The sequence below is a fragment of the Rhincodon typus genome, chromosome 2, assembly GCF_021869965.1.
Source record: "Rhincodon typus isolate 14 chromosome 2, sRhiTyp1.1, whole genome shotgun sequence".
In the NCBI taxonomy this organism is placed as follows: Eukaryota; Metazoa; Chordata; class Chondrichthyes; order Orectolobiformes; family Rhincodontidae; genus Rhincodon; species Rhincodon typus.
Window position 1 is genome coordinate 66593134 of NC_063333.1, and position 24890 is coordinate 66618023.

General features: G+C 40.8%; 1 protein-coding gene across 1 annotated transcript in view; it reads left to right on the forward strand.

Moving 5' to 3' along the window:
* The window catches only part of invs (inversin), a 155541-nt gene that overhangs the window by 127874 nt on the left and 2777 nt on the right, over positions 1–24890 (forward strand). Inside the window, exon 13 of the mRNA XM_048608231.1 lies at positions 8358–8477. Within this exon, the coding sequence (XP_048464188.1) occupies positions 8358–8477 (120 nt within the window). The remainder of the gene's footprint in view (positions 1–8357; positions 8478–24890) is intronic.

Consider the following 24890-nt stretch of genomic DNA (forward strand, 5'->3'; position numbering starts at 1 on the left):
GCGGTCCCCAAGCCTCCGCTTGGTTTCCCCGATGTAGTGGAGGCCACAACGGGAACAGTAGATACAGTATACCACATTAGCAGATGTGGAGGTGAACATCTGCTTGATGTGGAAAGTCTTCTTAGGGCCTGGGATGGGGGTGAGGGGGGAGGTGTAGGGGCAGGTGTAGCACTTCCTGCGGTTGCAAGGAAAAGTGCTGTGTGTGGTGGAGCTGGAGGAGAGTGTGGAGCGGACAAGGGAGTCCCGGAGAGAGTGGTCCCTCCGGAAAGCATGTAAGGGTGGGGAGGGAAAAATGTCTTTGGCAGTGGGGTCGGATTGCAGATGGCGGAAGTGTCGGAGGACGATGCGTTGAATCCAGAGGTTGGCGGGGTGGTACGTGGTGGGGTGTTCAGGAGAACATCTCAGATGTCCTCGTTTTTCAAGTACCGCAACTTCCCCCCCTCAGTGGTAGAGAACGCCCTCGACCGTGTCTCCCGCATTTCCCGCAACTCATCCCTCACACCTCCTCCCCGCAATAACAACCAAAACAGAATCCCCCTCATCCTCACGTACCACCCCACCAACCTCCGGATGCAACGCATCATCCTCCGACACTTCCGCCATCTGCAATCCGACCCCACCACCAAAGACATTTTTCCCTCCCCACCTTTACCTGCTTTCCGGAGGGACCACTCTCTCCGGGACTCCCTTGTCCGCTCCACACTTTCCTCCAGCTCCACCACACCCGGCACTTTTCCTTGCAACCGCAGGAAGTGCTACACCTCCCCCCTCACCCCCATCACAGGCCCCAAGAAGACTTTCCACATCAAGCAGATGTTCACCTGCACATCTGCTAATGTGGTATACTGTATCCGCTGTCTCCGTTGTGGCCTCCTCTACATCGGGGAAACCAAGCGGAGGCTTGGGGACCGCTTTGCGGAACACCTATGCTCTGTTCGCACTACACAACTGCACCTCCCAGTCGCAAACCATTTCAACCCCCCCTCCCATTCCTCAGACGACATGTCCTTCCTGGGCCTCCTGCAGTGCCACAACAATGCCACCCGAAGGTTGCAGGAACAGCACCTCATATTCCGCTTGGGAACCCTGCAGCCCAATCGTAACAATGTGGACTTCACAAGCTTCAAAATTTCCCTTCCCCCAACCGCATCCCAAAACCAGCCCAGCTTGTCCCCACCTCCCTAACCTGTCCTTCTTCCCACCTATCCTCTCCTCCCACCTCAAGCCCCACCCCTATTTCCTACCTACTAGCCTCATCCCACCCCTTTGACCTGTCCATCCTCCCTGGACTGACCTATCTCCTCCCTAACTCCCCACCTACACTCACCTTTACTGGCTCCATCCCCGCCTCTTTGACCTGTCTGTTTCCCCTCCACCTATCTTCTCCTCTATCCATCTTCTATCCGCCTCCCCCTCTCTCCCTATTTATTTCAGAACCCCCTTCCCCTCCCCCATTTCTGAAGAAGGGTCTAGGCCCGAAACGTCAGCTTTCCCGCCTCTGATGCTGGTTGTCCTGCTGTGTTCATCCAGCTCTACACCTTGTTATCTCAGATTCTCCAGCATCTGCAGTTCCTACTGTCTGTGAAACGGTTTTATACATCAGTTTGAGAACGAGGGTAAGCCATGTCGGGATTTTTGATGAGGTTAAAACAACTGGTGGAGGCAAGTGATTTTGGTTTAACCCTAAGTGAGGCTCTGAGAGACCATTTAGTATGTGGGATTAATGATGTGGCCATGCAAAGGAGCTTACTAGCTGAAGCCCAACTGGACTTCAAACAGGCAGTACAACTGGCTTTCTCATTAAAATATGCGGTAAGTTAAGCTTATGAGTTACAGGGTACGCCAATGGAAATGGACACCCTCGCCAGGCCAGCTGAGCTCGGAGAACACCACTTGAGTGAAGGCAATTACATGGCCTCACTCAGGACATATCCTGAACCGAGGGAACTCTAGGTCCAATGGTCTGGTGGGAAAGAGCAGTCCAAACTTTGAAGGCAGGCTTAAAGAAACAGTCTACTGCTTCATTCATTACCAAATTGTCCCGGTTCCTGTTTTATTATAGGACCACCCCACACGCACCTACAGGGACAGCTTCAGCAGATTTGCAAAAGGAGAGCAGACTCCACACCAGGTTAAACCTGATCTTCCTGGACCTTGCAGGAGAGGGTGAAATGGCATCAGCAACAGCAATGTCAGACATAAGACCGCTCTAAGAGAGAGAGGTAGTTTACTTCAGGGGATGAAGTTTGGTGTTGAAACCATGGGAATAGCCCTGCATGGGTTAGAGGCATGGTTGATGCGAGGTCAGGTCCCATGACGTACAAGTTCAGGTAGGAGAGGCGGTCCTGAAACAATATGTGGACCATATGAAAGCTGCAAACTTAACAGGAGTAAAACATACCTGACCCCTCAGAAAATCCAGCAACGCTGTCAAAACCCATGGCTTCTATCCCTCCGCCTAGTATCAAAGAAACCTCTGAGGACGAGATGGAACACTGGAGATGTTGCAGCCTCAATGCTGTTACTGCCTCAAGAAGAAGATGAATTTCTGCTGAGATGCTCCAGGCACAAGAGGCAGGCTACGCTCTGGTACAGGCTAGCAGTATCCAAGGCAAAGTTGGAGAAACTGGACCTGGTGTGAAAATGCCCCAGGAGAAGCTACAGGAAAAAGAATGGGCCTATGTCCCAGGACTTGGAGGAGGAGGGAGATAGTTTTGGGAATGAAGTTAACCAGGTGGACCTCATAGAATATGAGTTGCCTGATTGGGGCTGTTAATCTGGTCCAATCAGGGAGCCCTGGCTGACAGATATAAACAAGAGTGTTAAGGTTCTGTTCACTCTAGGAACCAACTCTGAGCTAGCTGGGTCTGTGTCTTGTACTGTGCACCTGTAAATAAAAGATGACTCAGTGACAGTATACCGGCCTTCGGGGAGTTATTTCATATTAATTTCTTCAAGCGAGGTAACCAAGTTTTTCCAGTCAAGTTCAGGGGAATCAGTCACCCCAGCAGAAGTAGTTTTTAGGTTGTGAAGGTTCCAAGCCAGGACAGTTTGAATAGGAATCTTCAAGTTGTTACAGGAAGTTAGGCCATCAGAGTTGTGAGAGATTCATGCCATCAGACTAGGAAAGCAATTCAAATAAGGATCTAAAAAGCTGAGATAGAATAGATAATTCTCTGGGACTGAGTCTCTGTAATGGGTGGTGTTAGGAAACAGGTTGAAATTTCAGAGCATGGTATTTGAGGAGAAATTGACTCGAAATTGAATCAACTGTTGATATTTCATGTGGCCATTTGATTGAACACTAAGTATGTTTACATTGAGGTAAATAAAAACTATAATAATTGGACAGAATAATACTGTAAACTTCGCAGTATTTAAAGTATATAATTTCTGCCTGTTTATCGCAAGTGCCGGTTCAAAAGGTATTGCTGTATATGTCAAGTTTATTTTGTTTTGTTTTGCTTCTTTTGTGTAATAAACTTATGTTCTGTTATTAAGGAACATCAATAGCCATAGGTGATTATATATCAAACTTGTAGCTCAGTCACCTGGAAATGAGAAAGAAGCTAATTATTGTTTTCTTATTCCAATGTTCCTCAGTCATGCACATTTGTGAACATACGTATTGTGGAACTAGGAAGGCTATCTTGGGTGGGGAAGGAGTTGGTCATTTGTAGCTGAAATAGTTCCTTTATCTGAGCAACAAAAAAAGAACATGTTAAGTGACTGCATGCTCACCAAATTCTTTCTTCATGAAACAGAGACTTGGATTTTTACTCCTGAGTCAAGTGTGCAAAGGCAGGAAAATTCATGGCATGTTGTACCTGTCCCAGGACAAACCATTTGGAATTGTCAAATTCATTTTCAGTGGGTGTGGGTGGTTTTTTTTTAAGAACATAATAACCTCTGCATACCTTCACTGGCCATGAAAAATTCATTTTATGTTTGTGCAATGTTACATTTCTTCACTATGATTGAAAGAAATCCACATTTTTATAATCTTTTTTGAAGTTTGTTTCCATTTATATTTAAGTTTCCATTTATATTTTCTATATGCAAATCCAATTAAAATAATTTCTTTGTCTAAAAATGTAAATTAAAAGTGAACAATTTAAGTATTGTTGACTTCCTGGTTTGCTCTGTGTGAATATTTCAATGTGATTGACTGTCTACCTGCTTTGCTGACTTCACTGCTACTGCATGTCAAGAGATCCTCTTGCCTTGGTGCCTGGTTAAAACTGTCATCAGAAATGGTGAAAACTACACCACAAAGTTTACAAGATCTGCATAAGCAGTTCTGTTCCTTGTTTGCCACTGACTGCAAAATCCTAATTTACAAACCAGGAATACCATTAGATTTTTTTGTCTTCATGGATCATTTAGATATAAGACAGATCCTTTGAAAAAGATATACAAAGTGTTGTTCACATTCAGTTGTGCCTATTTCAAACCATTGGATGTGAATAGATTTAGGTGTTTAATTTATGATTAACCCATCAGTGAATAAACAATAATAATAACAACGCAATAATAACAGACCTTCAGACCAGCAGAATAACTGGTAAGGAAGAAATATAACATGAACAGAACTAAGTTTACAGGCTTAATCCGTGCCATAAATCTTTACGCCTTAAGGATGCTGTTTCTTTTTATCAGAATGATACGAAACATTGATCTAGATGTTCTGGATTATGATTCTAGATCTTCAGATCCATCCTCACCAGGTAATATAACTTGACAAAATCTTACTTGGAGGATAACAACGAAGAGACAAACTATTTATCCTTACTAATGTTACTTTCTTTAATTGATTAATGTTTAAGTTTTGTTCCTTTTCTCTTCCTCAGGAATGAAAAATGTTATCTTTTTGTGACTTCTGTCCCCTCCCCTACTCCCAACATGCCAAATTGGCATAATGTATGTGTGGTAAGGGTGAAGAAAATCCTATGATTTGACATCTTGGGACAGCTTATTTCTTGTGGCAAAATTAATCAAGAGGATAGTATTAGAGGATGTGGAATATTGGCAAAAAGTTGTAACAGATGCCTATCAGACAAATTCATGGCTGTCCAATTATTAAAGTGTTCTTTGTGACTCTACTGTGCCTGAAATCATGAAAGTTACAGTATTTTCAATACAGGGTTATTCTAGTCTTGTAGGTCTTCGACATTTAAAGGTGCACAATACCCACTGATTCAAGAATGATCAGTACAGTTTTAGAAGGTTTTCAAGCTCATCAGCTACCGCAATATTTAGATGGTTATCTGGACAGTTGTTGCTGACATTCCAAGGTGCTGGATCTGATTCTGACACTCCTACAGATGCTCATAGTTGAAATAGTTATCTACATCAATTGCAAAGACTTCTAATTACTCAACATCCACATAGTTTGTGTTGTTTGAGGAAAGATCCTATTGTAACATTTGATTTCTGGTATGTCAGCTTTTTCTAACCAGGGCATTTGAATTAACTGTTTATGTATGGAGGAAATATTAATGCACAGTGTTAAGTTTAAAACTGGTGTCTGTCGAGGTGACGTTTGCCAGTTGAAGAGAATGTGCTCACTTACAGCATAGCCAACTTTTATATTAAAAGAAATTGGAGCTTAGGGAATTATAGGCTTGCCTTAAGGAGAAGTGTGCAGCTCTTTTCAACTGTTGTTGTGGGTGACAGGCTGATATCTGTCTGAAAAGTTCAAGGCTGTCACTGGTAATGTCAAAGACAATTCCCAATATAGCATGCATAGACAGGTCATGTTGGTGTTTGATTCTTACTCTTCTCTTTATGAAGAAACATAAAACAAAACTAAAAACCCTGTGCAGCAATTTATACATCAGACTTTTTAAAGTTTTACATTGCAACTGAGTATGGTCACCCTAACAGAACTGGTATGAATATCTTTACAGTTTCACTGACAATGTGTGGCTGAGACAAAATATCTTGAACAGATAATGCTTGAAATATATGCTGTTGAAATATAGCTTGTAACGGTTCATTACTACTTAGATATAGTTAGAACAGCATTTGTTGATTTAACTTAAAGTAAGGTATTCGTAGTTAGTTATGGTAGAGATGGTATTGATTTGAGGCTTTTTTTTTGGTTTACTGAACATTGTCACTTGTCAAAATAAAATAATTCAGTTAAGTGACCATGACAATATTTTATAGATACTTTATTTATTATACTGCTGGTATCAATGGTCAGCATGCAAGTGCTATAAACTATTAGTTTACCTTTTTTACTGTAACATATAAACATAATTGTATCACTTTCTCATAACATATTTAATGTTTTACATAGCAGCATTTTGATATCATTTTTATTTAGTCAGCCTTTAAACATTTGATTTAAATGGCTAGCAAAACATTCGATAACAATTGGTTTGCCCAGCAGAAAATAATATAAAAGGCAAACAAATGTGATCTTCCCAGTACCAAACTGTCATACCCTTCAGGTGTTAATAAGGCAACTAACTAAAGACCTAAGGGAAGCTGCATATTGTATTTAATAGCAGATGCCATTTATACAGCAATTAGATTTTCTCATTTCCACTGAACGGTTCCAAAAGCCTCAGGGTATCCTGGAAATCTGCTTCCGTTTACCATTCAGCTATTACTGTCATTAGGGATGAAACATATTCCCTTGATGCACTGGGCCAACAAATCACGTTAGTTGATTCATAAGTTCCAATTTGTGATTAATTATTACTTTTCATGTGTTAAGGTTACAGAGGTAGGAAAGTTATCCAACTATTTGTATTAAATAGGAAGTATTTTAAGGCTGTGTAACTGAACATGGGTAATATGGCACCTAGAATATGTTTATTCACTGCGTGGGAGTTAAGACCTTGACATTATTCTCTCTGCTGGCTGAATTCAGTACGGACAGGCTACCCGCTAAAAGCAATTTGTTTCAAAACCCTGCACTCAAGTGCTTGGAATAACATGCTCATTGGAAACATTTCTATTGCAAAACCTGTTTATATTTAATGGTGGGCAAATAGAAAAACGTGTCTGGTCCACATGCATGTAAGAAATTGCAAAATTAAAAGTGGTGTTTCTTCACAACTCGTCTGTGCTGATTATCTGCTTAATGCACACTGGAATTGCCACACAATTGAACAACTTTGTGTTTAGTCCAGTCTTGCTTTGTCATTAATGAATCTTTGTGACTGATAATCTTTTTCCCAGGTGTGATTCATAATCTATTTGCCAGCTATGAGGCATATGTGACACAAAGGAAGATGGTTATGGTTGTTGGAGGTCAGTCAGCTCAGCTCCAGGACATCTCTGCAGGGGTCCCTCAGGGTAGTGTCCTTGGCCCAGCATTTTCAGCTGCTTCATCAATTATCTTTCCCCCAGCATAAAGTTAGAGGTGGAGATGTTTGATAATGACTGCACGATGTTCAGCACCATTCACAACTCCTCAGGTACTGAAGCACACCATGTCCAAATGCAGCAAGATCAGCAGCAAGATCAAGTCAATTTTGGGCTAACAAGTTGCAAGTAGCATTTGTGCTACACAAGTGTCAGGCAATGACCATCTCCAACACGAGAGAATCTAACTATCACCCCTTGACATTCAAATCTGCATTATTAACTTCCTGCGGGTTACCATTAATCGGAAACTGAAGTGGGCTTACCGTATAACTACAGAGGCTACAACAGCAGGTTGGAGTCTAGGAACTTTACAGTGTGTAACTCACCTCTTGCCTCCCCACTTCCAAGTTCTACTCACCAACCTGCCTTGGAAATATATTGCCATCTTGTCACTGGGTCAAGATCTTCCTCACTAACAACAGGTGAACTACAATGGTTCATGAAGACAGCTTGCCACCATCTTCTCAAGGGTAACTAGAGATGGACAATAAATGCTGGGCCAATCATAGATATTTATATTCCATGAATGAAGAAGAAAAATTAAATGTATTACTTTGTTCCAATTCTATTAAATTGTGAGGAAGAATTCTCACAGATCAGTGGTTCCCTTAACTGAACAAGCATTTTCATATCAAAGTTGTAGACTGCTGTTAGCTGCTTTGTGATATCTCAGTGGAAAACTTTTAAACACATCACATATCTTTTTGATTTACTGCTAATTGTACCACATCAACTATTTATATCAACATCTACACAACAAATTGAGAAAATATAATTCAAGAAAATGTAACCTTCCTTAATTTACAGTGTTAAAATTAATGGTTTAAAAATTCCAACATTCTTTGATCCATTTTGATTAACATCAGTGTAAATGTTTGATCATATTTTGAGAATATGGAACAATGGAGTAAGCTACAAAGATTTTTAAGTGGCGTGCTATCTGATTAAATGACCTCTTACCTTGTATTATGCAGCTGGAGCCCCTGTCAAAGGTATATTCCGAAGAGTTAGATCAGCATGCAGCACATCCCTCAGTTCTACGTATCATTCCCAACTTACACTTGATCTGACAACCTTCAATGGGCACACTGATTGTAAGTACAGATTTCTGGATGAAAATCTCTACATTGGCATTTGCCAGTATTCTAATCTGAAGATTGTAAAGAATGCTAAAGCTTGAGAGATGGTTTAGAATAAGACCACCCAATATTTTCATAGCCTTAAGCCTATTAGCTATGAAAAAAGCTTTAACATTTAGACCTATTCACTTTTTAGGTACAGCATGATTTATGTTTGAAGTTTTAAACAATGACAAGAAAGGAGAAGAGCAGAGGCTATGATCAAATACTTGATCCCTCAAAACTCCTTCACCGTTAGTTAAAAAATCAAGTCAGACGTTTTATGAAATGCAGCAACAGCTCCAAGGAGTTTAATATTATCTAGAAAAGAACAAATCTGCTTGATTTCTTTCAAATGTCTCAATACTTACTCAATTCACACACCTATCTAGCTGATACCCAGCAGTAACATGCTAAATTATTCTGAAAGCATATATATCGCTATGGCTTCTGTCACCAGCTAGAACAAAAGCACGAAAGAAATGGAAACACGATTATCTCTGAACACTACTTTCCCAATCTCACATCTTTCAATATGTAACCATTTCCATTATCAATATTGGGTCACAATTAAAGAATTTCTCAACTTACATCATTGTAGGAGCATCGTCATCAGAAGGATTGCAGTTGGTCAACTTAAAGATTCCTTACCACTTTCTCATAGGAACTAGCAATGTCAGTGTAGCGTTGACAACATGAGAAAATCTTAATATTTCAGAACAGTTGGATTGGGTAGAAGGATCACAGCTCATTACAATAAAATCCTTAGGTGGAAAATTAATTTAACTACCAGTGTGTATACATGCCAGTGCATAATTAGCAGTGTCCACTAATGAATCATCATTGGCCTCATTTACTTTTTGTTTTTGTGTCTGTTTTTGGTTAGATCACCTACAGACATTAGGTTAATATCAAAAGTCTACTAATGACTTTCAACTCTACTTCTCCACCAGCTGTCTTGACTCCTCTACTATCTGAACATTGTTCAACTACTTTTCTAGCTTCCAGTCTTGGATGAGCTGCAGTTTTACCAAATAAAGATTGTGAAAGTCAAAGACAACATCTAAACTTTACCATAAATGTATACTGTCAGCACTTATTCTGTTTGTCTTCCCAGCCATTGTCTCAGGCTCAGCTAAATTATTTGTAACATCAGTATCTATCTTCAGCTTCTGGCAATGTATAATCTCTATCATAGAGAGTGCCAACTACCAGCTCTATAACTAATCAGCCTCTTCCTCTTCCTCAATCAGTCTACTACTAGAACACTAAACCATACTTTTTAAACTACTAGATTCCACTCAATAGATTGCTAATTGCTTTGGTGAACACCCCAGTCCACACACATAAACTTCTGGTCATCTGGCATTTTAATTCTTCATTTTGCTCCTGAGAACTTTCTGCTGTCTTCTCGGCTTTCCGCACTGTTCAAAAAAATCTCAACAGAAACCAGCAGCATCTGTGGAGAGAAACCAGGATTAGTGTTTCGAGTCCAGTGACCCATCTTCAGAACTGATGGCATTGGTATTTATCTTGATGACAGGGAATGGGGGGAAAAGGAGGGAGTGGATTGGTAGAGATGGAGTCCAGAGAAAGAGAGGAAAGGTGTTAGGAGAAAGGATTGTTGATAATAAGCCAGGGAAGAAGAAAAGAAAGATGGGTGATTATGAGGAAAATGAGTGGGTGAAAATGGGTTGGCTGTTTTGAAAGCAACCCATGTCATGATAGGACTTCAGATGTTGGGTGGGTAAAAGACATGGAAGGCGGTGCTCAAAAAATATTGAACTCAATATTAATGTGTCTTTTTATGAGGATCTTCCTATTTGTATTTTCAGATGTATTCTGACATAATGAAAGGTTTGGAGTCACTACCTCAAGGTTGTCAATGTAAAATAAAGTAATGGCACTGGCCAGAGCTTTGGGATGAGCAATTGCAGTAAGTAGTGAGTTGGTGAATTTCAGCCTGTACGTTGAGATTTTTCCCAGTCCTCTTGTGTCCTTCGCAGTGAAGATCAAGACTAATTTCAATACCGTTGGTGAGCAGCAAGGAGGCCAAAGACGTTGTTGAATGCTGCCTTGGTTAGCCAGGTCTAAGGAATGAAAAAGCTGATGTTACTGTGTAGTCAGATTATGCAGGAGAATAGAGGACCCTCTGCACATTTAGCTATCTGAAGGTCAGCAACCAACAATGATAAAGCCTGTCCAATTTTAATTCCTCTGTAATCCTGTAGTGTTGAGTGCGGTGGCAGTCTTGGTTTATTATTGTAAATTGTATTTAGATGATGAAGAATCTTTTAAGATGGCAGGAAGTCTTTGTTCAATGGTGATGATACTTCATCCCCTTACTGATGCTTCCGTGCCCATGATGTACATAATCCAGCAATTCTGCACATCAGCAGAATCTCAAAGTTCTGATCTGTAAATGACACAAATAGCGTAAAGATTATCATCTGCTGCCAAAAGTTTTTTTTTCAATAAATTGGCAAAACCAGCTTCAGTCAGAAGACAAAAGTACAGTGTACAGAGATAAACAGAGAATCTAGGTTTAATTTAAATAGAATTTTGTTTGAAGACACTTGGCGTACTGTGACCAATTACAAATGTGTCAATTTTTTATCATTTTTCTGTTCTATATCAAGATATCTTATTGAAGAAATTAATTGTAATGGATCCAGAAGTATTTCTTATTTTCTACTAGGGGCCTGATTAAAGATTTTCACTATCCCAACTGGTTCTTACTGTTCTTTTTCCAGCGATTATTAATGGCATAGAGTAACTTAGCCAGTGGTCCTTAAGGGGACCCCTGCAGATCATCTTGAAAAAAGACTGAAAATCAGTGCTGCCAACATATGTAGGACAGAAGGAGCTCTAAGGTGCCCCAAAAGCAGTTTACAGCTGGTACAGTATTTTAAAGTGTAGCCATTGTTGTTATGCTTGTTTGCCTGAATCTTCAATTCCTGAGGACATTGTTCAATATACTAACAACTTTCTCTGTTCAAAAACTGACTTCCCCAATGAATGTTTCCATCATTTTCTGTTTTTCAGTCAAATTAACGACGACAGTCTAAATGATATAGCTGTGTTTTCCATATTGAAGAGATTGCTGATTTAGTACTATGATTCAACAGTTTTACATAGTGCAACCAGCAATGAGTGGAGTGTGGCAGTTTGGTAAATATCATAGAATCGTGTGTGAGTTTAAGAGTTAATCACTTGCCTTAGAATTTAATACTAATTGCTGCTAGTTTTTTGATAACATTAACTGTTTAAGAGGGTTTAATTCAAAAGATGGCCTGCTAAGTCTCTGTTAGGGCTGAAGAGAGTAAAAACAATTTTTCCTAGTGGGTTGGGCTAATTAGCTTGAACAGTTCAAACCAGTTCCTGAAACAGCTGAGGCAGAGTGTATAAAAACAGGCGTCGTGTTACCAGCGATGAGCGGAATATAGTATTTTGGTATGTGTGGCAGTTTGGTGAAGCATAAATAGAGGCTTTTCTTGATTCCTGCTGTTTTGTTTTCTTAACTGCTTTCACAGATCATTGAGGGCACGAGCAGACCAATGCCCAAGAGCTGGGAGATTATCAATGGATTAACTGAGAAGCACCAGGGATAAGTATAAATCAGAATAAGAGAATGAGACTAAAGTTAAGGTAAAGGGAGTGTCTTTAGACAATTACAAAATTTAGCAAGTAAGACTAATTAAGTTCAAGTTGAAGACATAGCAGATGAGGTCAGCTGAGTGGAACGTGTGACCTGCCATACGTGGGAAGTCATGGACTTTACCATTGTCCTTGATGATCGTGTTTGCAGGGAGTGCTCCCAGAAACCTGAGCTCTGTGTTTTGGAGCTCAAGTGGCTGCTGGGGACACTGTGGCATTTCCACAAAGTTGAGAATTACATGGATAGCATGTTTAAAGAGGTAGTCACACTGCAGATCAAGGGACTGGAGGAGAGAACGGAATGGGTGACCTCCAGACAGTCAAAGAGAATCAGGCAGGTAGTGCAGGAGTCTCCTGGGGTCCCACTCACAAATCAGTTTTCCATTTTGGAAGCTGATGAGGATGCTTGTCCCTCAAGGGAGTGCAATCAAAGCCAAGTTCCTGGTACCACAAGCGGCCTGACTGTATAAGAGGGGAAGAAGAACAAAGCAGGAGCAATAGCAATAGGGGATTCATTAGTTAAGGTAAAAGAAGCCTGAAATGTGACTCCTGGATGACGTATTGCCTCCCTGTTGCCAAGGTCAGGGATGACACTGAGCGACTACAGGACATCCTGAAGGGGGACGGTAATAAGACAGAGATTGTGGTATATGTTGGTACCAACAATATAGGTAGGGTGAGGTCTTTCATCAAGAATCTAAGGAGCTAGGCAGTAGACTGAAGAGCAGGACCTGAAAAGGTTGCAATCTCTGGACTACTCCTGGTGCCACATGCTAGTGACTACAGAAGTAGGACAATAGGGCAGATGAATGTGTGCCTTAAGACTTGATGCAGGACAGAGGGTTTTAAATTCCTACATCACTGGGACCATTTCTGGGGAAGGCAGGACCTGTACAAACAGGACAGTCCGCAGAATGGGACCGCTAACCTTGCAGATGGGTTTCCTAGCACTGTTGGGAGGAGTTTAAACTAGTTTGCCAGAAGGAGGGGATGCAATGTTAGTTCAGTAGGTACATGGCACACTTTAGTAAAGGAACCAAGGCAGAGGGAGGTCAGCCATGTTGAGTTTCGGTAGAGTAAGGCGGTGTTGAATAGCCTTTAATGCTAGATTATAGGTAAGACAGATGAGTTAAGGCCGTGGATTGACATGTGAAATTGCAATGTTGTTACCATTCACAGAGACGTGGTTAAGGAAGAGGCAGGACTGGCAATCAACACTCTAGTGTTTAGAGTTAGGCAGGACACGGAAGGAAGGTGGTGGTGTTGCGTTGCTAATTAAGGAGTTAGTTACTGCAGTAAGATGATACCTTGGAAGGGTCTTCAAATGAAGCTTTGGGGTAGAGTTTATGAATAAAAAGGGTGCAGTCACACGGCTGAGGCTGTAGGATAGACCCCCAAACAGTCAGCGGGCAGCAGAAGAGCAGAAATGAGAACCACACACCTCATTGAGTTAATATAATATGGTAATTAGAGAATTTCAACTTACCCAACAACAATTGATATACTCATAGTGTAAAGAGTTTAGAGGGGACAGATTTCTTGAAATGTGTTAGGAGACCTTTTTTATATCAACATGTAGAAGATCCAACAAATGAAGCTGCGGGGCTGGACCTAATTCTGGGGAATGAAGCCAGACAGATATTCAAGGTTAACATTTCGGGTCCGGTGACCAGATCATAGAATCATAGAATCCCTACAATGTGGAAGCAGGCCATTTGGCCCATCGAGTGCACACTGTCCCTCCAGACAGTATCCCACGAAGACCCCGCCCTATCCCTGCACTTCTCCACTGGCTAACTCACCTAGCCTACACATCCCTGGACACCGTGGGCAGCTTACCATGGCCAATCCACCCAACCTGTACATCTTTGGACTGTGGGAGGAAACCGGAGCACCGAGAGGAAACCCACGCTGACACAGAGAGAATGTGCAAACTCCACACAGACAGTTGCCCGAGGCTAGAAGTAAAACCAACATTGAACCTCTAAAACGTTAACTCTGATTTCTCTTCACAGATGTTGCCAGACCTGCTGAGCTTTTCCAGCAGCTTCTATTTTTGCTTCTGATTTGCAGCATCTGCAATTCTTTTGGTTTTTATTTAGATATTCAAGGTGGCAGTAGGAGCGCATTTTATTGACAGTGACCGTAACATTATACTTTTTAAGTTTGTTATGGAAAAGAAACAGGATGGTAGTTTAAAGAAAGGGTTTTGAATTGGGGCAAGGCAGATTTGATTAAAATAAGGCAGGACCTGACTGAAGTAGACTGGGAACAGCTACTTCTGGGTAAACCTACAGCAGAACAGTGGGGGCGGAGACGTTCAAAATGGAAATAGGGAGAGTACACACTGAACATGTTCCCTTTAGGGTGAAATGTAGAAACCACAAGCCCACAGAACCCTAGCTGTCTGCTAATATTCAGGAGTGAGTCAGAAGGAAAAGAGAGGCTTTCAATAGGTACAAAGGGAGCAAATCAACAGAGGATCTAATGGAGTATAGAAACTGTAGGGGGACCCTTAAAGCAATTAGGAGAGCAAACAGTGGGCATGAAAATAAAGAGGCAGGTAACAATAGGAAAAATCCCAAGATATTTTATAATTTAAAGAAAATGTATATCAAGGGGAAGAGGATAACCAGGAAAGGAGTAAGGCCCATTTCGGATCAACGGGGCACTCTGTCATGGAGTTGGAGGACATTGGTACGGTGTTAAACGATTTCTTAACAACTGTCTTCATTTTAGAGAAGGAGGATGTAGGTACAGAATTCAGCAAGAGGGACTGTGAGGTTCTTGAGCTGTTTGACATAGGGAGTGAGAGGTATTGGAGGTTTAGGCTGGCTTGAAAGTTGACAAACTTCCAGGTCCAGATGAGTAGTGACCTAAGCTACTGTAGAAGATGGGGGAGCAATTACAGGGGCCCTGAACCGAATTTCTAATTCGTCTCTGGTCACAGAGGAGGTGCCAGAGGACTGGAGGACAGATTCCATATTTAAAGAAGGGGTATAGATAAACCAGGGAATTACAAGCCAGTGAGTCTCACATCAATGGTAAGGAAACTCACAAAAGGCTAAGTCATATGAACCCATTGAGTTGGTGGTAGTATATTGGCTTGGTTAGCGAATTGGCTAATGTGCAGGAAATGGCAAGTGGGGGTAAAGGGTTCTTTTTCAGGTTGGTAACCGGTGACCAGTGGGGTTCCACAGGGATCAGTGCTGGGATTGCAATTGTTTACAATATATCTTAATGACTTAGATGAAGGATGTGAATGTGTAGCCAGATTTGCAGATGACACAAAAATAGGTGGAAAGGTAAGTTGTGAAAGGGATACATAAAGCTTACAGAGAGGTATCGTTAGGTCAAGTATGTGGGGGGAAAGAGTCAACAAATGAAGTATACTGTGGGAAAATGTGAAGTTGTTCCTTCATTTTGGAAGGAAGAATAAAATATTATTAAAATGGAGAGAAACTGCAGAAAGTTGAAACACAAAGGGTGCACAAAACACAGAAAGCTAGCACACAGATGCAGCAGGTAATCAGGAAGGCTAATGGAATGGTGGTCCTTAATTCAAGGGAGTTGGAGTATTAGAGTAGAGAAGTCTTACTGCAACTGTACAATTTGCTGGTGGGACCACATCCAGACTACTGTGAGCAGGTTTGATTTCCTTACTTAAGGAAAGCTATCATTTCATTGGAGGCAATTCAGAGAAGGTTCATGAAGATGATCCCTGGTATGGAGAGATTGACCTAGGAGAAGAAGTTACCCAAGGTTAAAATGTTGGGATTCTGGAGTTTAGATGAATGAGAAGTGATCTCATAAAGACGTAAAGGATTCTTAAGGGGCTTAACAGGGTGAAGGCCTCACATGGGAGAGCCTAAGACTAGAGGGAATAATCTCAGAATAAAGGAACACCAATTTAACACCAAGATGATGAGGAATTTCTTCTCTGAGGTTTGAGTGTCTTTGGGGGTTAGGGGCAGAGTCCTTGTGTATATTTCAGGATGAGGTAGATTCTTGATCAATAGGGGAAATTAAAAGTTATGGGGAAAGGGCAGGAAAGTGGACGTGTGGAATGTTGATCAGCCATAATCCTGTTAAATGGTGAAACAGGCTCAAGAGGCTGAACAGCCTACACCTGTTCCTGTTTTGTACGGTCTAGAAGAGAATGAAACGAGTCGGGGCACAGATAGCCATTTCAGTGGCCTCAAGCGAGATTCCATGATGGTGTGTTGCCTCCCTGGTGCCAGTGTCAAGGATGTTTCTGAGTGGGTACAGAAGATTCTTAAAGGTGAGGGTGAAAATCCAGAGGTCATGGTCCACGTTGGAACTAACGACATCAGTAGGACCTCATCACCCTTCCTGCTTAAGGAATTTAGGAAGTTAGCCAGGAAGTTAAAAAGCAGGACTTCTAGGGTTATAACCTTGGGATTACTTCCCATGCCACATGCTAGCAAGGCAAGAGAAAGGAAAATTGTACAGATGAATACATGGCTAAAGAGCTGGTGTAGGAGGAAGGGATTCAGATATCTAGATTAGAGGGCTCTCTTCCAGGACAGTTTGGAGCTATACGGGTTGCACCTGAATGGAGGGGCAACAATATTCTTGCAGGGATGTTTGCTACTGCCACTTGGAAGGGTTTAAACTAATTTGACTGGGTAGTGGAACCCGACCAGCAAGTCAGCATGTAAGGAGAAGGTAGGGGTTAATAGGATGAACAAGTAGGGCCAGTCTAATGAACAAGACAGGGCTATCAATAGGAAGTACAGGAGTGAGAAATAATAAAAATATGCTAAAGGACAGAATAGAGGATATAGCCAGAATTAGAGTTTTTTTGAGAACAAATGCACGGTGTGTAAGGAACAAATTAAATGAGCTGCCAGCCCAAATTGGAATCTATGATATAGTAGCCATTACAGAGAAATAGCTACAGGATGGTCAGGACTGGAAACTAAACACAGAAGGGCGGAGTAGCATTACTGATTACAAACAGAATCACTTCTGTTGTGAGGGAGGATGTAATGAAGGGAATGCACCTGGTGAAGACCTGATGAGTAGAACAGAGGAACTGTAAAGGAACTAAAATCACAATAGCTATCATATATAGACCAGCTGGTAGCAGCTGAAAAGTGCTAAATGGTATAAATGCTGAAATTAGGCAACTATGTAGCAAAGGCAGAACCATCTTGATCAGATGGGCCAATGGGCTGAGGAGTGGCAGATGGAGTTTAATTTAGATAAATGTGAGATGCTGCATTTTGGAAAGGCAAATGAGGGCAGGACTGATACACTTAATGGTAAGGTCCTGGGGAGTGTTACTGAATAAAGAGACCTTGGAGCGCAGGTTCATAGTTCCTTGAAAGTGGAGTCACAGGTAGATAGGATAGTGAAGAAAGCATTTGAAATGTGTGCCTTTATTGGTCAGTGCATTGAGTATAAGAGTTGGGATGTTATGTTGCAGCTGTTCAGGACATTGGTTAGGCCACTTTTGGAGTACTTTGCAAAATTCTGATCTCCCTGCAATAGGAAGGATGTTGTGAAACTGGAAAGGGTTCAGAAAAGATTTATGAGGATGTTGCCAGGGTTGGACAGTTTGAACTATAGGGAGAGGCTGAATAGGCTAGGGCTATTTTCCAAGGAGCATCAGAGGCTGAGGGGTGACCTTATAGAGGTTTATAAAATCATGAGGGGCATGGATAGGGTGAATAGGCAAGGTCTTTTCTCTGGGGTAGGGGAATCCAAAACTAGAGGGCAGACATTTAAGGTGAGAGGAGAAAGATATAAACGGGACCTAAGGGGCAACATTTTCATGCAGAGGGTGGTGCGTATATGGAATTAACTGCCAGAGGACGTGGTGGAGGCTGATATGATTACAACATTTAAAAGGCACCTGGATGGGTATATGAATAGGAAGGGTTTAGAGGGTAGAGGGATATGGGCCAAACGGTGACAAATGGGACTAGATTTATATAGGATATCTGGTCAGCATAGATGAGTTGGACCAAAGGGTCTGTTTTCATGCTGTATATCTCTATTACTCTCGTACTAATGCGTGATTTTAATCTTAACATAAATTGGGAGAGACAGACAAGCACTTACCAGAAAGGTTGTGAATTTGTAGTGTGTGTTGGGGATAGTTTCCTATGGCTATATCTCTTGAATGCAACAAGGGGATAAGCAATATTGGATTTAGTAATGAGCAATGAGCCTGATTTAATTGGTGATCTGGTTGTTCGTGAGCATTTATCAAACAGTGATCATAACTTGATCAAGTTTCATGTAGTGCTTGTAACAGATAAGCAAAGATTGGATACTGGAATTTTGGATTTAAATAAGGCAAACTTTAATGGGATAAGGCAGAGACTGTTCACAGTAAACTGCTAATAGGTAAAACAAACAAGGAACAGTGGAGAGTGTTCAAAGAAACATTTAATGCTATTCAGAAGCAGTTTGTACCATGAAAAGGAAAAGCTCCACCTGAAAAAAAACAGCCACAGACATCTAAAGAATTGAGGGACAACATAAAATTAAAAGAACGGGCTTATAAAAACACAAAGAACAGTACAGATCCCAGAATGGGATAAATACAAAGACCAAAAAGGCCACAAAGCAGCTTATAATAGCAGCAAAAAGAATTATGAAAGGAAACTTGCAAGGGACATAAAAGACAATAAGAAGAAATTTCATAGTTATATAAAAATAAAGTGGTTTAATAAGAGTACTATTAGCCCACTAAAGGCTGAGGTGGGGTTATTATCAATGGGAAATGGCAGACATGCTGAATGTTTTTTTTCCAGTATTCACAGCAGAAAAGGAGGATAGCTTGTTGAAGTTCCAAAGAAATTAACAGATGATCAGGGACAGGGTCTAAATAAAATTAGTTTAAGTAAATAAATAACCAGGAAATTAATGGAACTGAAGAGAGACAAATCCCCAGGACCTGATGGTTTCCATCCATGGGTGTTAAAGAAGGCAGCAGAGCACACTGCAGATGCCCTAACCATAGTCTTTCAGAGTTCCCTGGATTCAGGCATTATAACTGTAGATTAGAAACTTGCTCATCTCACTGTGCTCATTAAGAAGGGAGACTGACAGGAACTGGGGAATTACAGACCAGTTAGCCTAACATCTGTGGTAGGGAAATTGTCAGAGTTTATAATCAAGGAGAGGGTAACTGATCACCTCGAAACATTTCAGTTATTCAAAGAGAGTCAACATGGATTCATGAAGGTAGGTCATGACTGACAAGCCTTAGAATTTTTTGAAGAAGTGACAAAATGGTTGACAGAGCTAAATCGATAGATCTTGTTTCTTATGACTGCCAGAAAGCTTTTAATGAAGTCCACACATGAGGCTATTAGCTGAGTTGGAAGCCTGCAGAATTGAGGGCAAATTACTGACATGGATAGGAAATTAGTTGAATGGCAAGAAACAGCGTTGGAATAATGGGTGAGTACTCATGATCAGAGGTATAGATAGAGTGGACAGCCAGAGACTTTTTCCTAGTGTGGAGGTAGCTATTACGAGGGGGCATAGTTTTAAAGTGAGAGTAGGTAGATATAGGGGAGACATCAGAGGTAGATTCTTTACTCAGAGAGTGGTAGGGGCGTGGAAGGCATTGCCAGAGAGGGTAGTGGAGTCGGTCTTATTAGGAGCATTTAAGCGGTGATTAGATAGGCATATGGATGATAGTATAAGGTAGGGTTGGAGGTTAGATAGACCTTAGGTTTAGGGTAAGAGTTCGGCACAACATCATGGGCCGAAGGGCCTGTAGTGTGCTGTACTGTTCTATGTTCTATGTGCTCAAATTGGCATGACTAGTGGTATCCTGCAGGGATGTATGTTGGGGCCTCAATTATCATAGTATTCATTAATGACTTGGATTATGGCATGAAAAGTCAAATATTCAAATTTGCTGATGATACAAAATTTGGGCAGCATCGTAGACTGTTGACGATACGATATTGATAGATTAGGTGAACGTACAAAGTTATGGCAGGTGGATTTTAATGTAAGAAAATGTGAGGTTATTCCATTTTAGGCCGAAAAAGGGAAAGATCAGGGATTTTTTTTCAGAAGGCATAAAGTTAAGTACAGTGAATGTCCAATGAGATTCAGGGGTCAGGTGCAAAGCTCTTAAAAATGCCATGAACAGGTACAGAAATTATTCAATAAGGCTAATGAATTGCTGGTTTTCATATCGAAAGGTCTGGAGTATAAGAATGCAGACATTACGCTGCAGTCATACAAAACCCAAGTTAGATCCCACTTAGAGTACTGAGAGCAGATTGGGGCACCACACCTTAGGATGGATGTTTTGGCCCTGGAGGGAATTCAATGCCGGTTTACAAGGATGATACCTGAACTTCACGGGGAAGCTAAGGATATTGGTTTCTGCAATTTCCTTAGGTTCCCAGAAGACACTTAACTGAGAGATCTGTACAGCTTGTTCTGCAAGGTTTCTTCTTTTGCAGAAAGAGACTTTTATTTCTGTCACCATGGACTCTCGCAGACCTGCTGATTTTTTCCAGCATCATATATGCTTATTTAAGATTTCCAACATTCATGGTATTTTGCCTTTATTCCTTATTTTTTCTGGTAGCTTCTTGGAGGTTTGTTCTGTCAACTGCCTCCTTTAGATGTATACTGAAATAGCAAATTTAGTTTAAATGCTGCTGCTTAGCAGCACAGGACTGCTTCCAAACCAATTATGTCCAATAATTAAAGCCAGAAACCTCATCACTTATCTCTCTTAAAAGCTTCCTTGTCTGCTTTCTACAAAGTTTTCTGACTTCTTCTAAACAGTACCTGAATCACCATGCATTTTATCTGTTTGACTTTTCATTTCCAAGAAGTTACATGTTAAGCCTTCTTCAAAACAGAAATTCCTCAAATGGTTACATGTTCCAATTTCCTTTCCGTAGTGTTTTTTAAGACTCTATTCCCAACATGTTTCCGTCCTTGGGAAATGAAACACCATTTTCAAGTGTGTTTCACTATGATATAAATATGAAAACCTACTCAATATAAACCACAGAACTCAGACTTACATTAATTCTTCCTCAAAAACCTATGCAAGACACTAGTCAGATGACAGTTGGAATATTGTGATCAATTATCTAAGGAAAGACCTATTTGATTTGATTTTTATTGTCATGTGCACTCAAGTGCAGGAGTACAGTGAAGTGTTTAATGTCACCACCCATGGTATAGAATCTTAAGAACAAAGTAAAAAGAAACATAGTTAAAATATATATCGGCACTGGAAACTGTCCGGAGAAAGTTCATTCAGCTGATCCCAGGTGTGGAGTGACCATCTTATAAGGAGAAGTTGCGTAGATCAAGCCTGTATTCATTGGAATGTAGAAGAATTTTTTTTTTTCCTTTATTCATTCACGGGATGAGGGTGTTGCTGGCTAGGCAGCATTTATTGCCCATCCCTAATTGCCCAGATGGCAGTTAAGAGTCAACCACATTGCTGTGGGTCTAGAGTCACTTGCAGGCCAGACCAGGTAAGGATGGCAGTTTCCTTCCCTAAAGGATATTAGTGAACCAGATGGGTTTTTCCCGACAATCGATTCATGGTCATCATTAGATTCTTAATTCCAGATATTTACTGAATTCAAATTCCACCATCTGCTGTGGCAGGATTCAAACCTGGATCCCCAGAACATTATCTGGGTCTCTGGATTAACAGTCCAGTGATAATACCATTAGGCCATCACCTCCCTGCAAATGCGGGCAACGTTATTGAAATGTACAAGATTCTTAGGGGATTTGACAGAGTATATGAAGAAAGATAGTTTCCCCTTGTGGAAAAGTCTAATACCAGAGGGCATAATCAGAATAAAGTAACCAGAGGACCATGGGGCTGCTCTCTCATTAGGGAGTGACGACTGGTGGTTGAGTCTAACAGGAGGGTCACACATTTAAGACAGAGGTGAGGAGTGATTTCATCTCTAAGGGTTGTGAACTCATTCGGCTAGGTTCAATTAACTGATTTTCTAATGTGTATTGAATCTGTGCTTTCACCTGAACTTGCTTATAGCCAAGACCAGAGAAACATGATGTTTTATGTACTGTTTCCTTCACATCATGATGGCTAAAATTATACACCTGCTTTATCTATACAGCTTTCCTTCTATAATTAGATTGATATCTAATCTTACCAGATATTTACATTGTCCTTCCTCTATGTATAAGAATACAGTATCTAACTGTCCCATTATTTCAGGGCAGGCTAAGTGGATAATCAGGGGTTCATTTTGATGAATTGTCTACATCTCTTTCTGCTTCATGCTCACTGCCTTTGTCATGTTCCACTATCCTTACTACCTGCGGTATTTACTCCTTACCTTCCTCTCTGCAGCAATATTGTTTCAGCATACTTGCATCACACAACTGATTCTTCTTCCTAGGGTCTGAAGTGTCTATCAGATTATTTTATTAACCCTCTTAAAAACCTTTATGGACCACTGAATCGTGCTTTCAGTCTGATGATTTCACTGTGAAGCTCCTCTTGTGGTTGATATGCTGTGGACTTGGTGTACAACTATATTCAAGTTTCTGCTTATGTCTTGAAAGTTTTTAAGACGTAAAGTTGAAACATTGATCCAAGTGTATTTCGACCGGCAGTCTATAATGAGTGAAAAATTGAGTTTTACTTTTGTTACACTACTTTAACTGTTGGAAAAGATTCTGGAAACCAATTTATATCCATTATTATAAGCATACAGTGGTGTCCTGCTTTTGTTTTTGGCAACAATCCAACAGTCTAATACCCTATTGAATGGGTCTTCAAAAGCTGGTATGGGTAGTAATGGTCCCAGTCTGATTATATGTTGAGGTTTTCTCATAACCTGACATAATTGACATGTTTTACAGAATTGCATTAAATCTTTGTGGACACATGGCCAAGAAAAATGCTATGTCTCAATGCTTGCATGTTCTCTATTCTTACATGCCCTACTATATGAATTTAATTGGCTACCTGCATTCTATCTCTTTACAATATCAGGGCAATATCACTAGCTGAATAACCATCCACTTTTCTTTGGCAGGTTTATGTAGAAATCTCTGACTTCCTCATTTTTAGCACTCTGGAACTCTTTTAGCCTCAGTTTGTGTAACTCCGGATTTGCTTTTCAAGGTTCAATTAACCAAGATTTCCTCAATACTTATTTTGAGTTATCCACATCTTTAAAGAAAGTCTCAGTGACTCTAAGAACTGTTTGTGGTATCACTTTGACCTCTGCTGATCATCTTTGTTAGGTATTGCTCTGGTCACCACACACAAAGGAAAATTCTGGAACTAGTGCCGGTATTTGTTCTGTCTCTTTCATCTCATTCGAGCATTTTGTGATTATGGGCGAGGCGTTCTCTTCTGCCATATCATTACCAAGGTGTAAGGCAACCCTATTCACTGGTAATTTCCTAACAACTCTGTCACATATACACTGACGGGAGGGGCAGGTTGGCTCAGCTGTTTAGTTTGCTAATGTATGATTCAGAATGATGCCAAGACCTTAAGTTAAAATTCCATTCCAACTGAGGTAGACTTAGGACCTTTCCTCTTGCTCTGGTCCTAAGAGTGGAAGGCAATGGCAAATCACCACTGGGAAAAAAAAAAGACAGGTGGGAGAAACTTCACATCAGAGCTGTTGAGCTGGAGCTTGAACTGCAGACATTGTGTTGTATCAGGATGGGAGATCACAGAATCACAATTGTTACAACTGAGGAGACTATTCTGTCCAACTGAGAAATGCACTTTGGTCCATTGCCTTCCCTTCTCCCCTGTACGCCATCTTTTACATATAAGAATTAAATTTCCAGTCAAATGCCTCAACTGGACCAGAATCCACATTGTCAGGGAGTGCAGTCCAGAATTTAAATACTCTCTGTTTGAAAAGACTTCTCCTTCTGTCTCCAATGTTTATTTTGTAAATGCTCTTAAATCTGTGCCTTTTTATACTCGATTCTGCCATCAGTAGGAAATTATCCCTACCTACTCCATCCAGAATGCTCACAATTTTGAATACCTCTATCAAATCTCCTTTCAACCTCATTTCCAAGGACAGCTGTCTCAATTTCTTCAATGAATCTACATAATTCAAGTTCCTCATCTGGAGGACCATTCTCACGAAGTTTTTCCATACTCTATCCAAAGTATTCCCATCTTCCCTAAAGTGCAGCACCTAGACTGGATACAGTGCTGCAAGTGGAAGTTGAAGCACGGTTTTATACAAGTTTAGAGTGAACTAATGACAGCTGTTTGAATGCTAGCATACTGACATGGGTAGGGAAATAAAGGGTTCATGCCTGACGGGAAACAGAACAAACTGAAATGTCAACACTTACTTTTATATACAACAAGAATGTTATGTTGGAACTGTATAAAACCCTAGTTGCTACAGAGCAAGAGTATGGTGTACACTTCTTGTCCTTCTATATAGGCTGCAGTCAGAAATTTTGAGATTTTAACCAAGTATTGAGAATTTTAGCTATACATTAAGATTGAATAAGTTGAGAATGTTTTCTTTGGAATTGTGGGGCCTAGATAGAATAATGCATTTATATCCTTCAGTAGAGGGATCAGTAACTTGGGCCACGAACAGTGATCAGCAAAAGTATTGGGGAGGGGGACGCAGTGGAGATCTCTTTCAAATGAGATAGTCCAGAAAGAGTGTAGAAGCAGAAATCTTCATGGCTAATTTTTAAATGCAACAAGCTGACACATTAAGA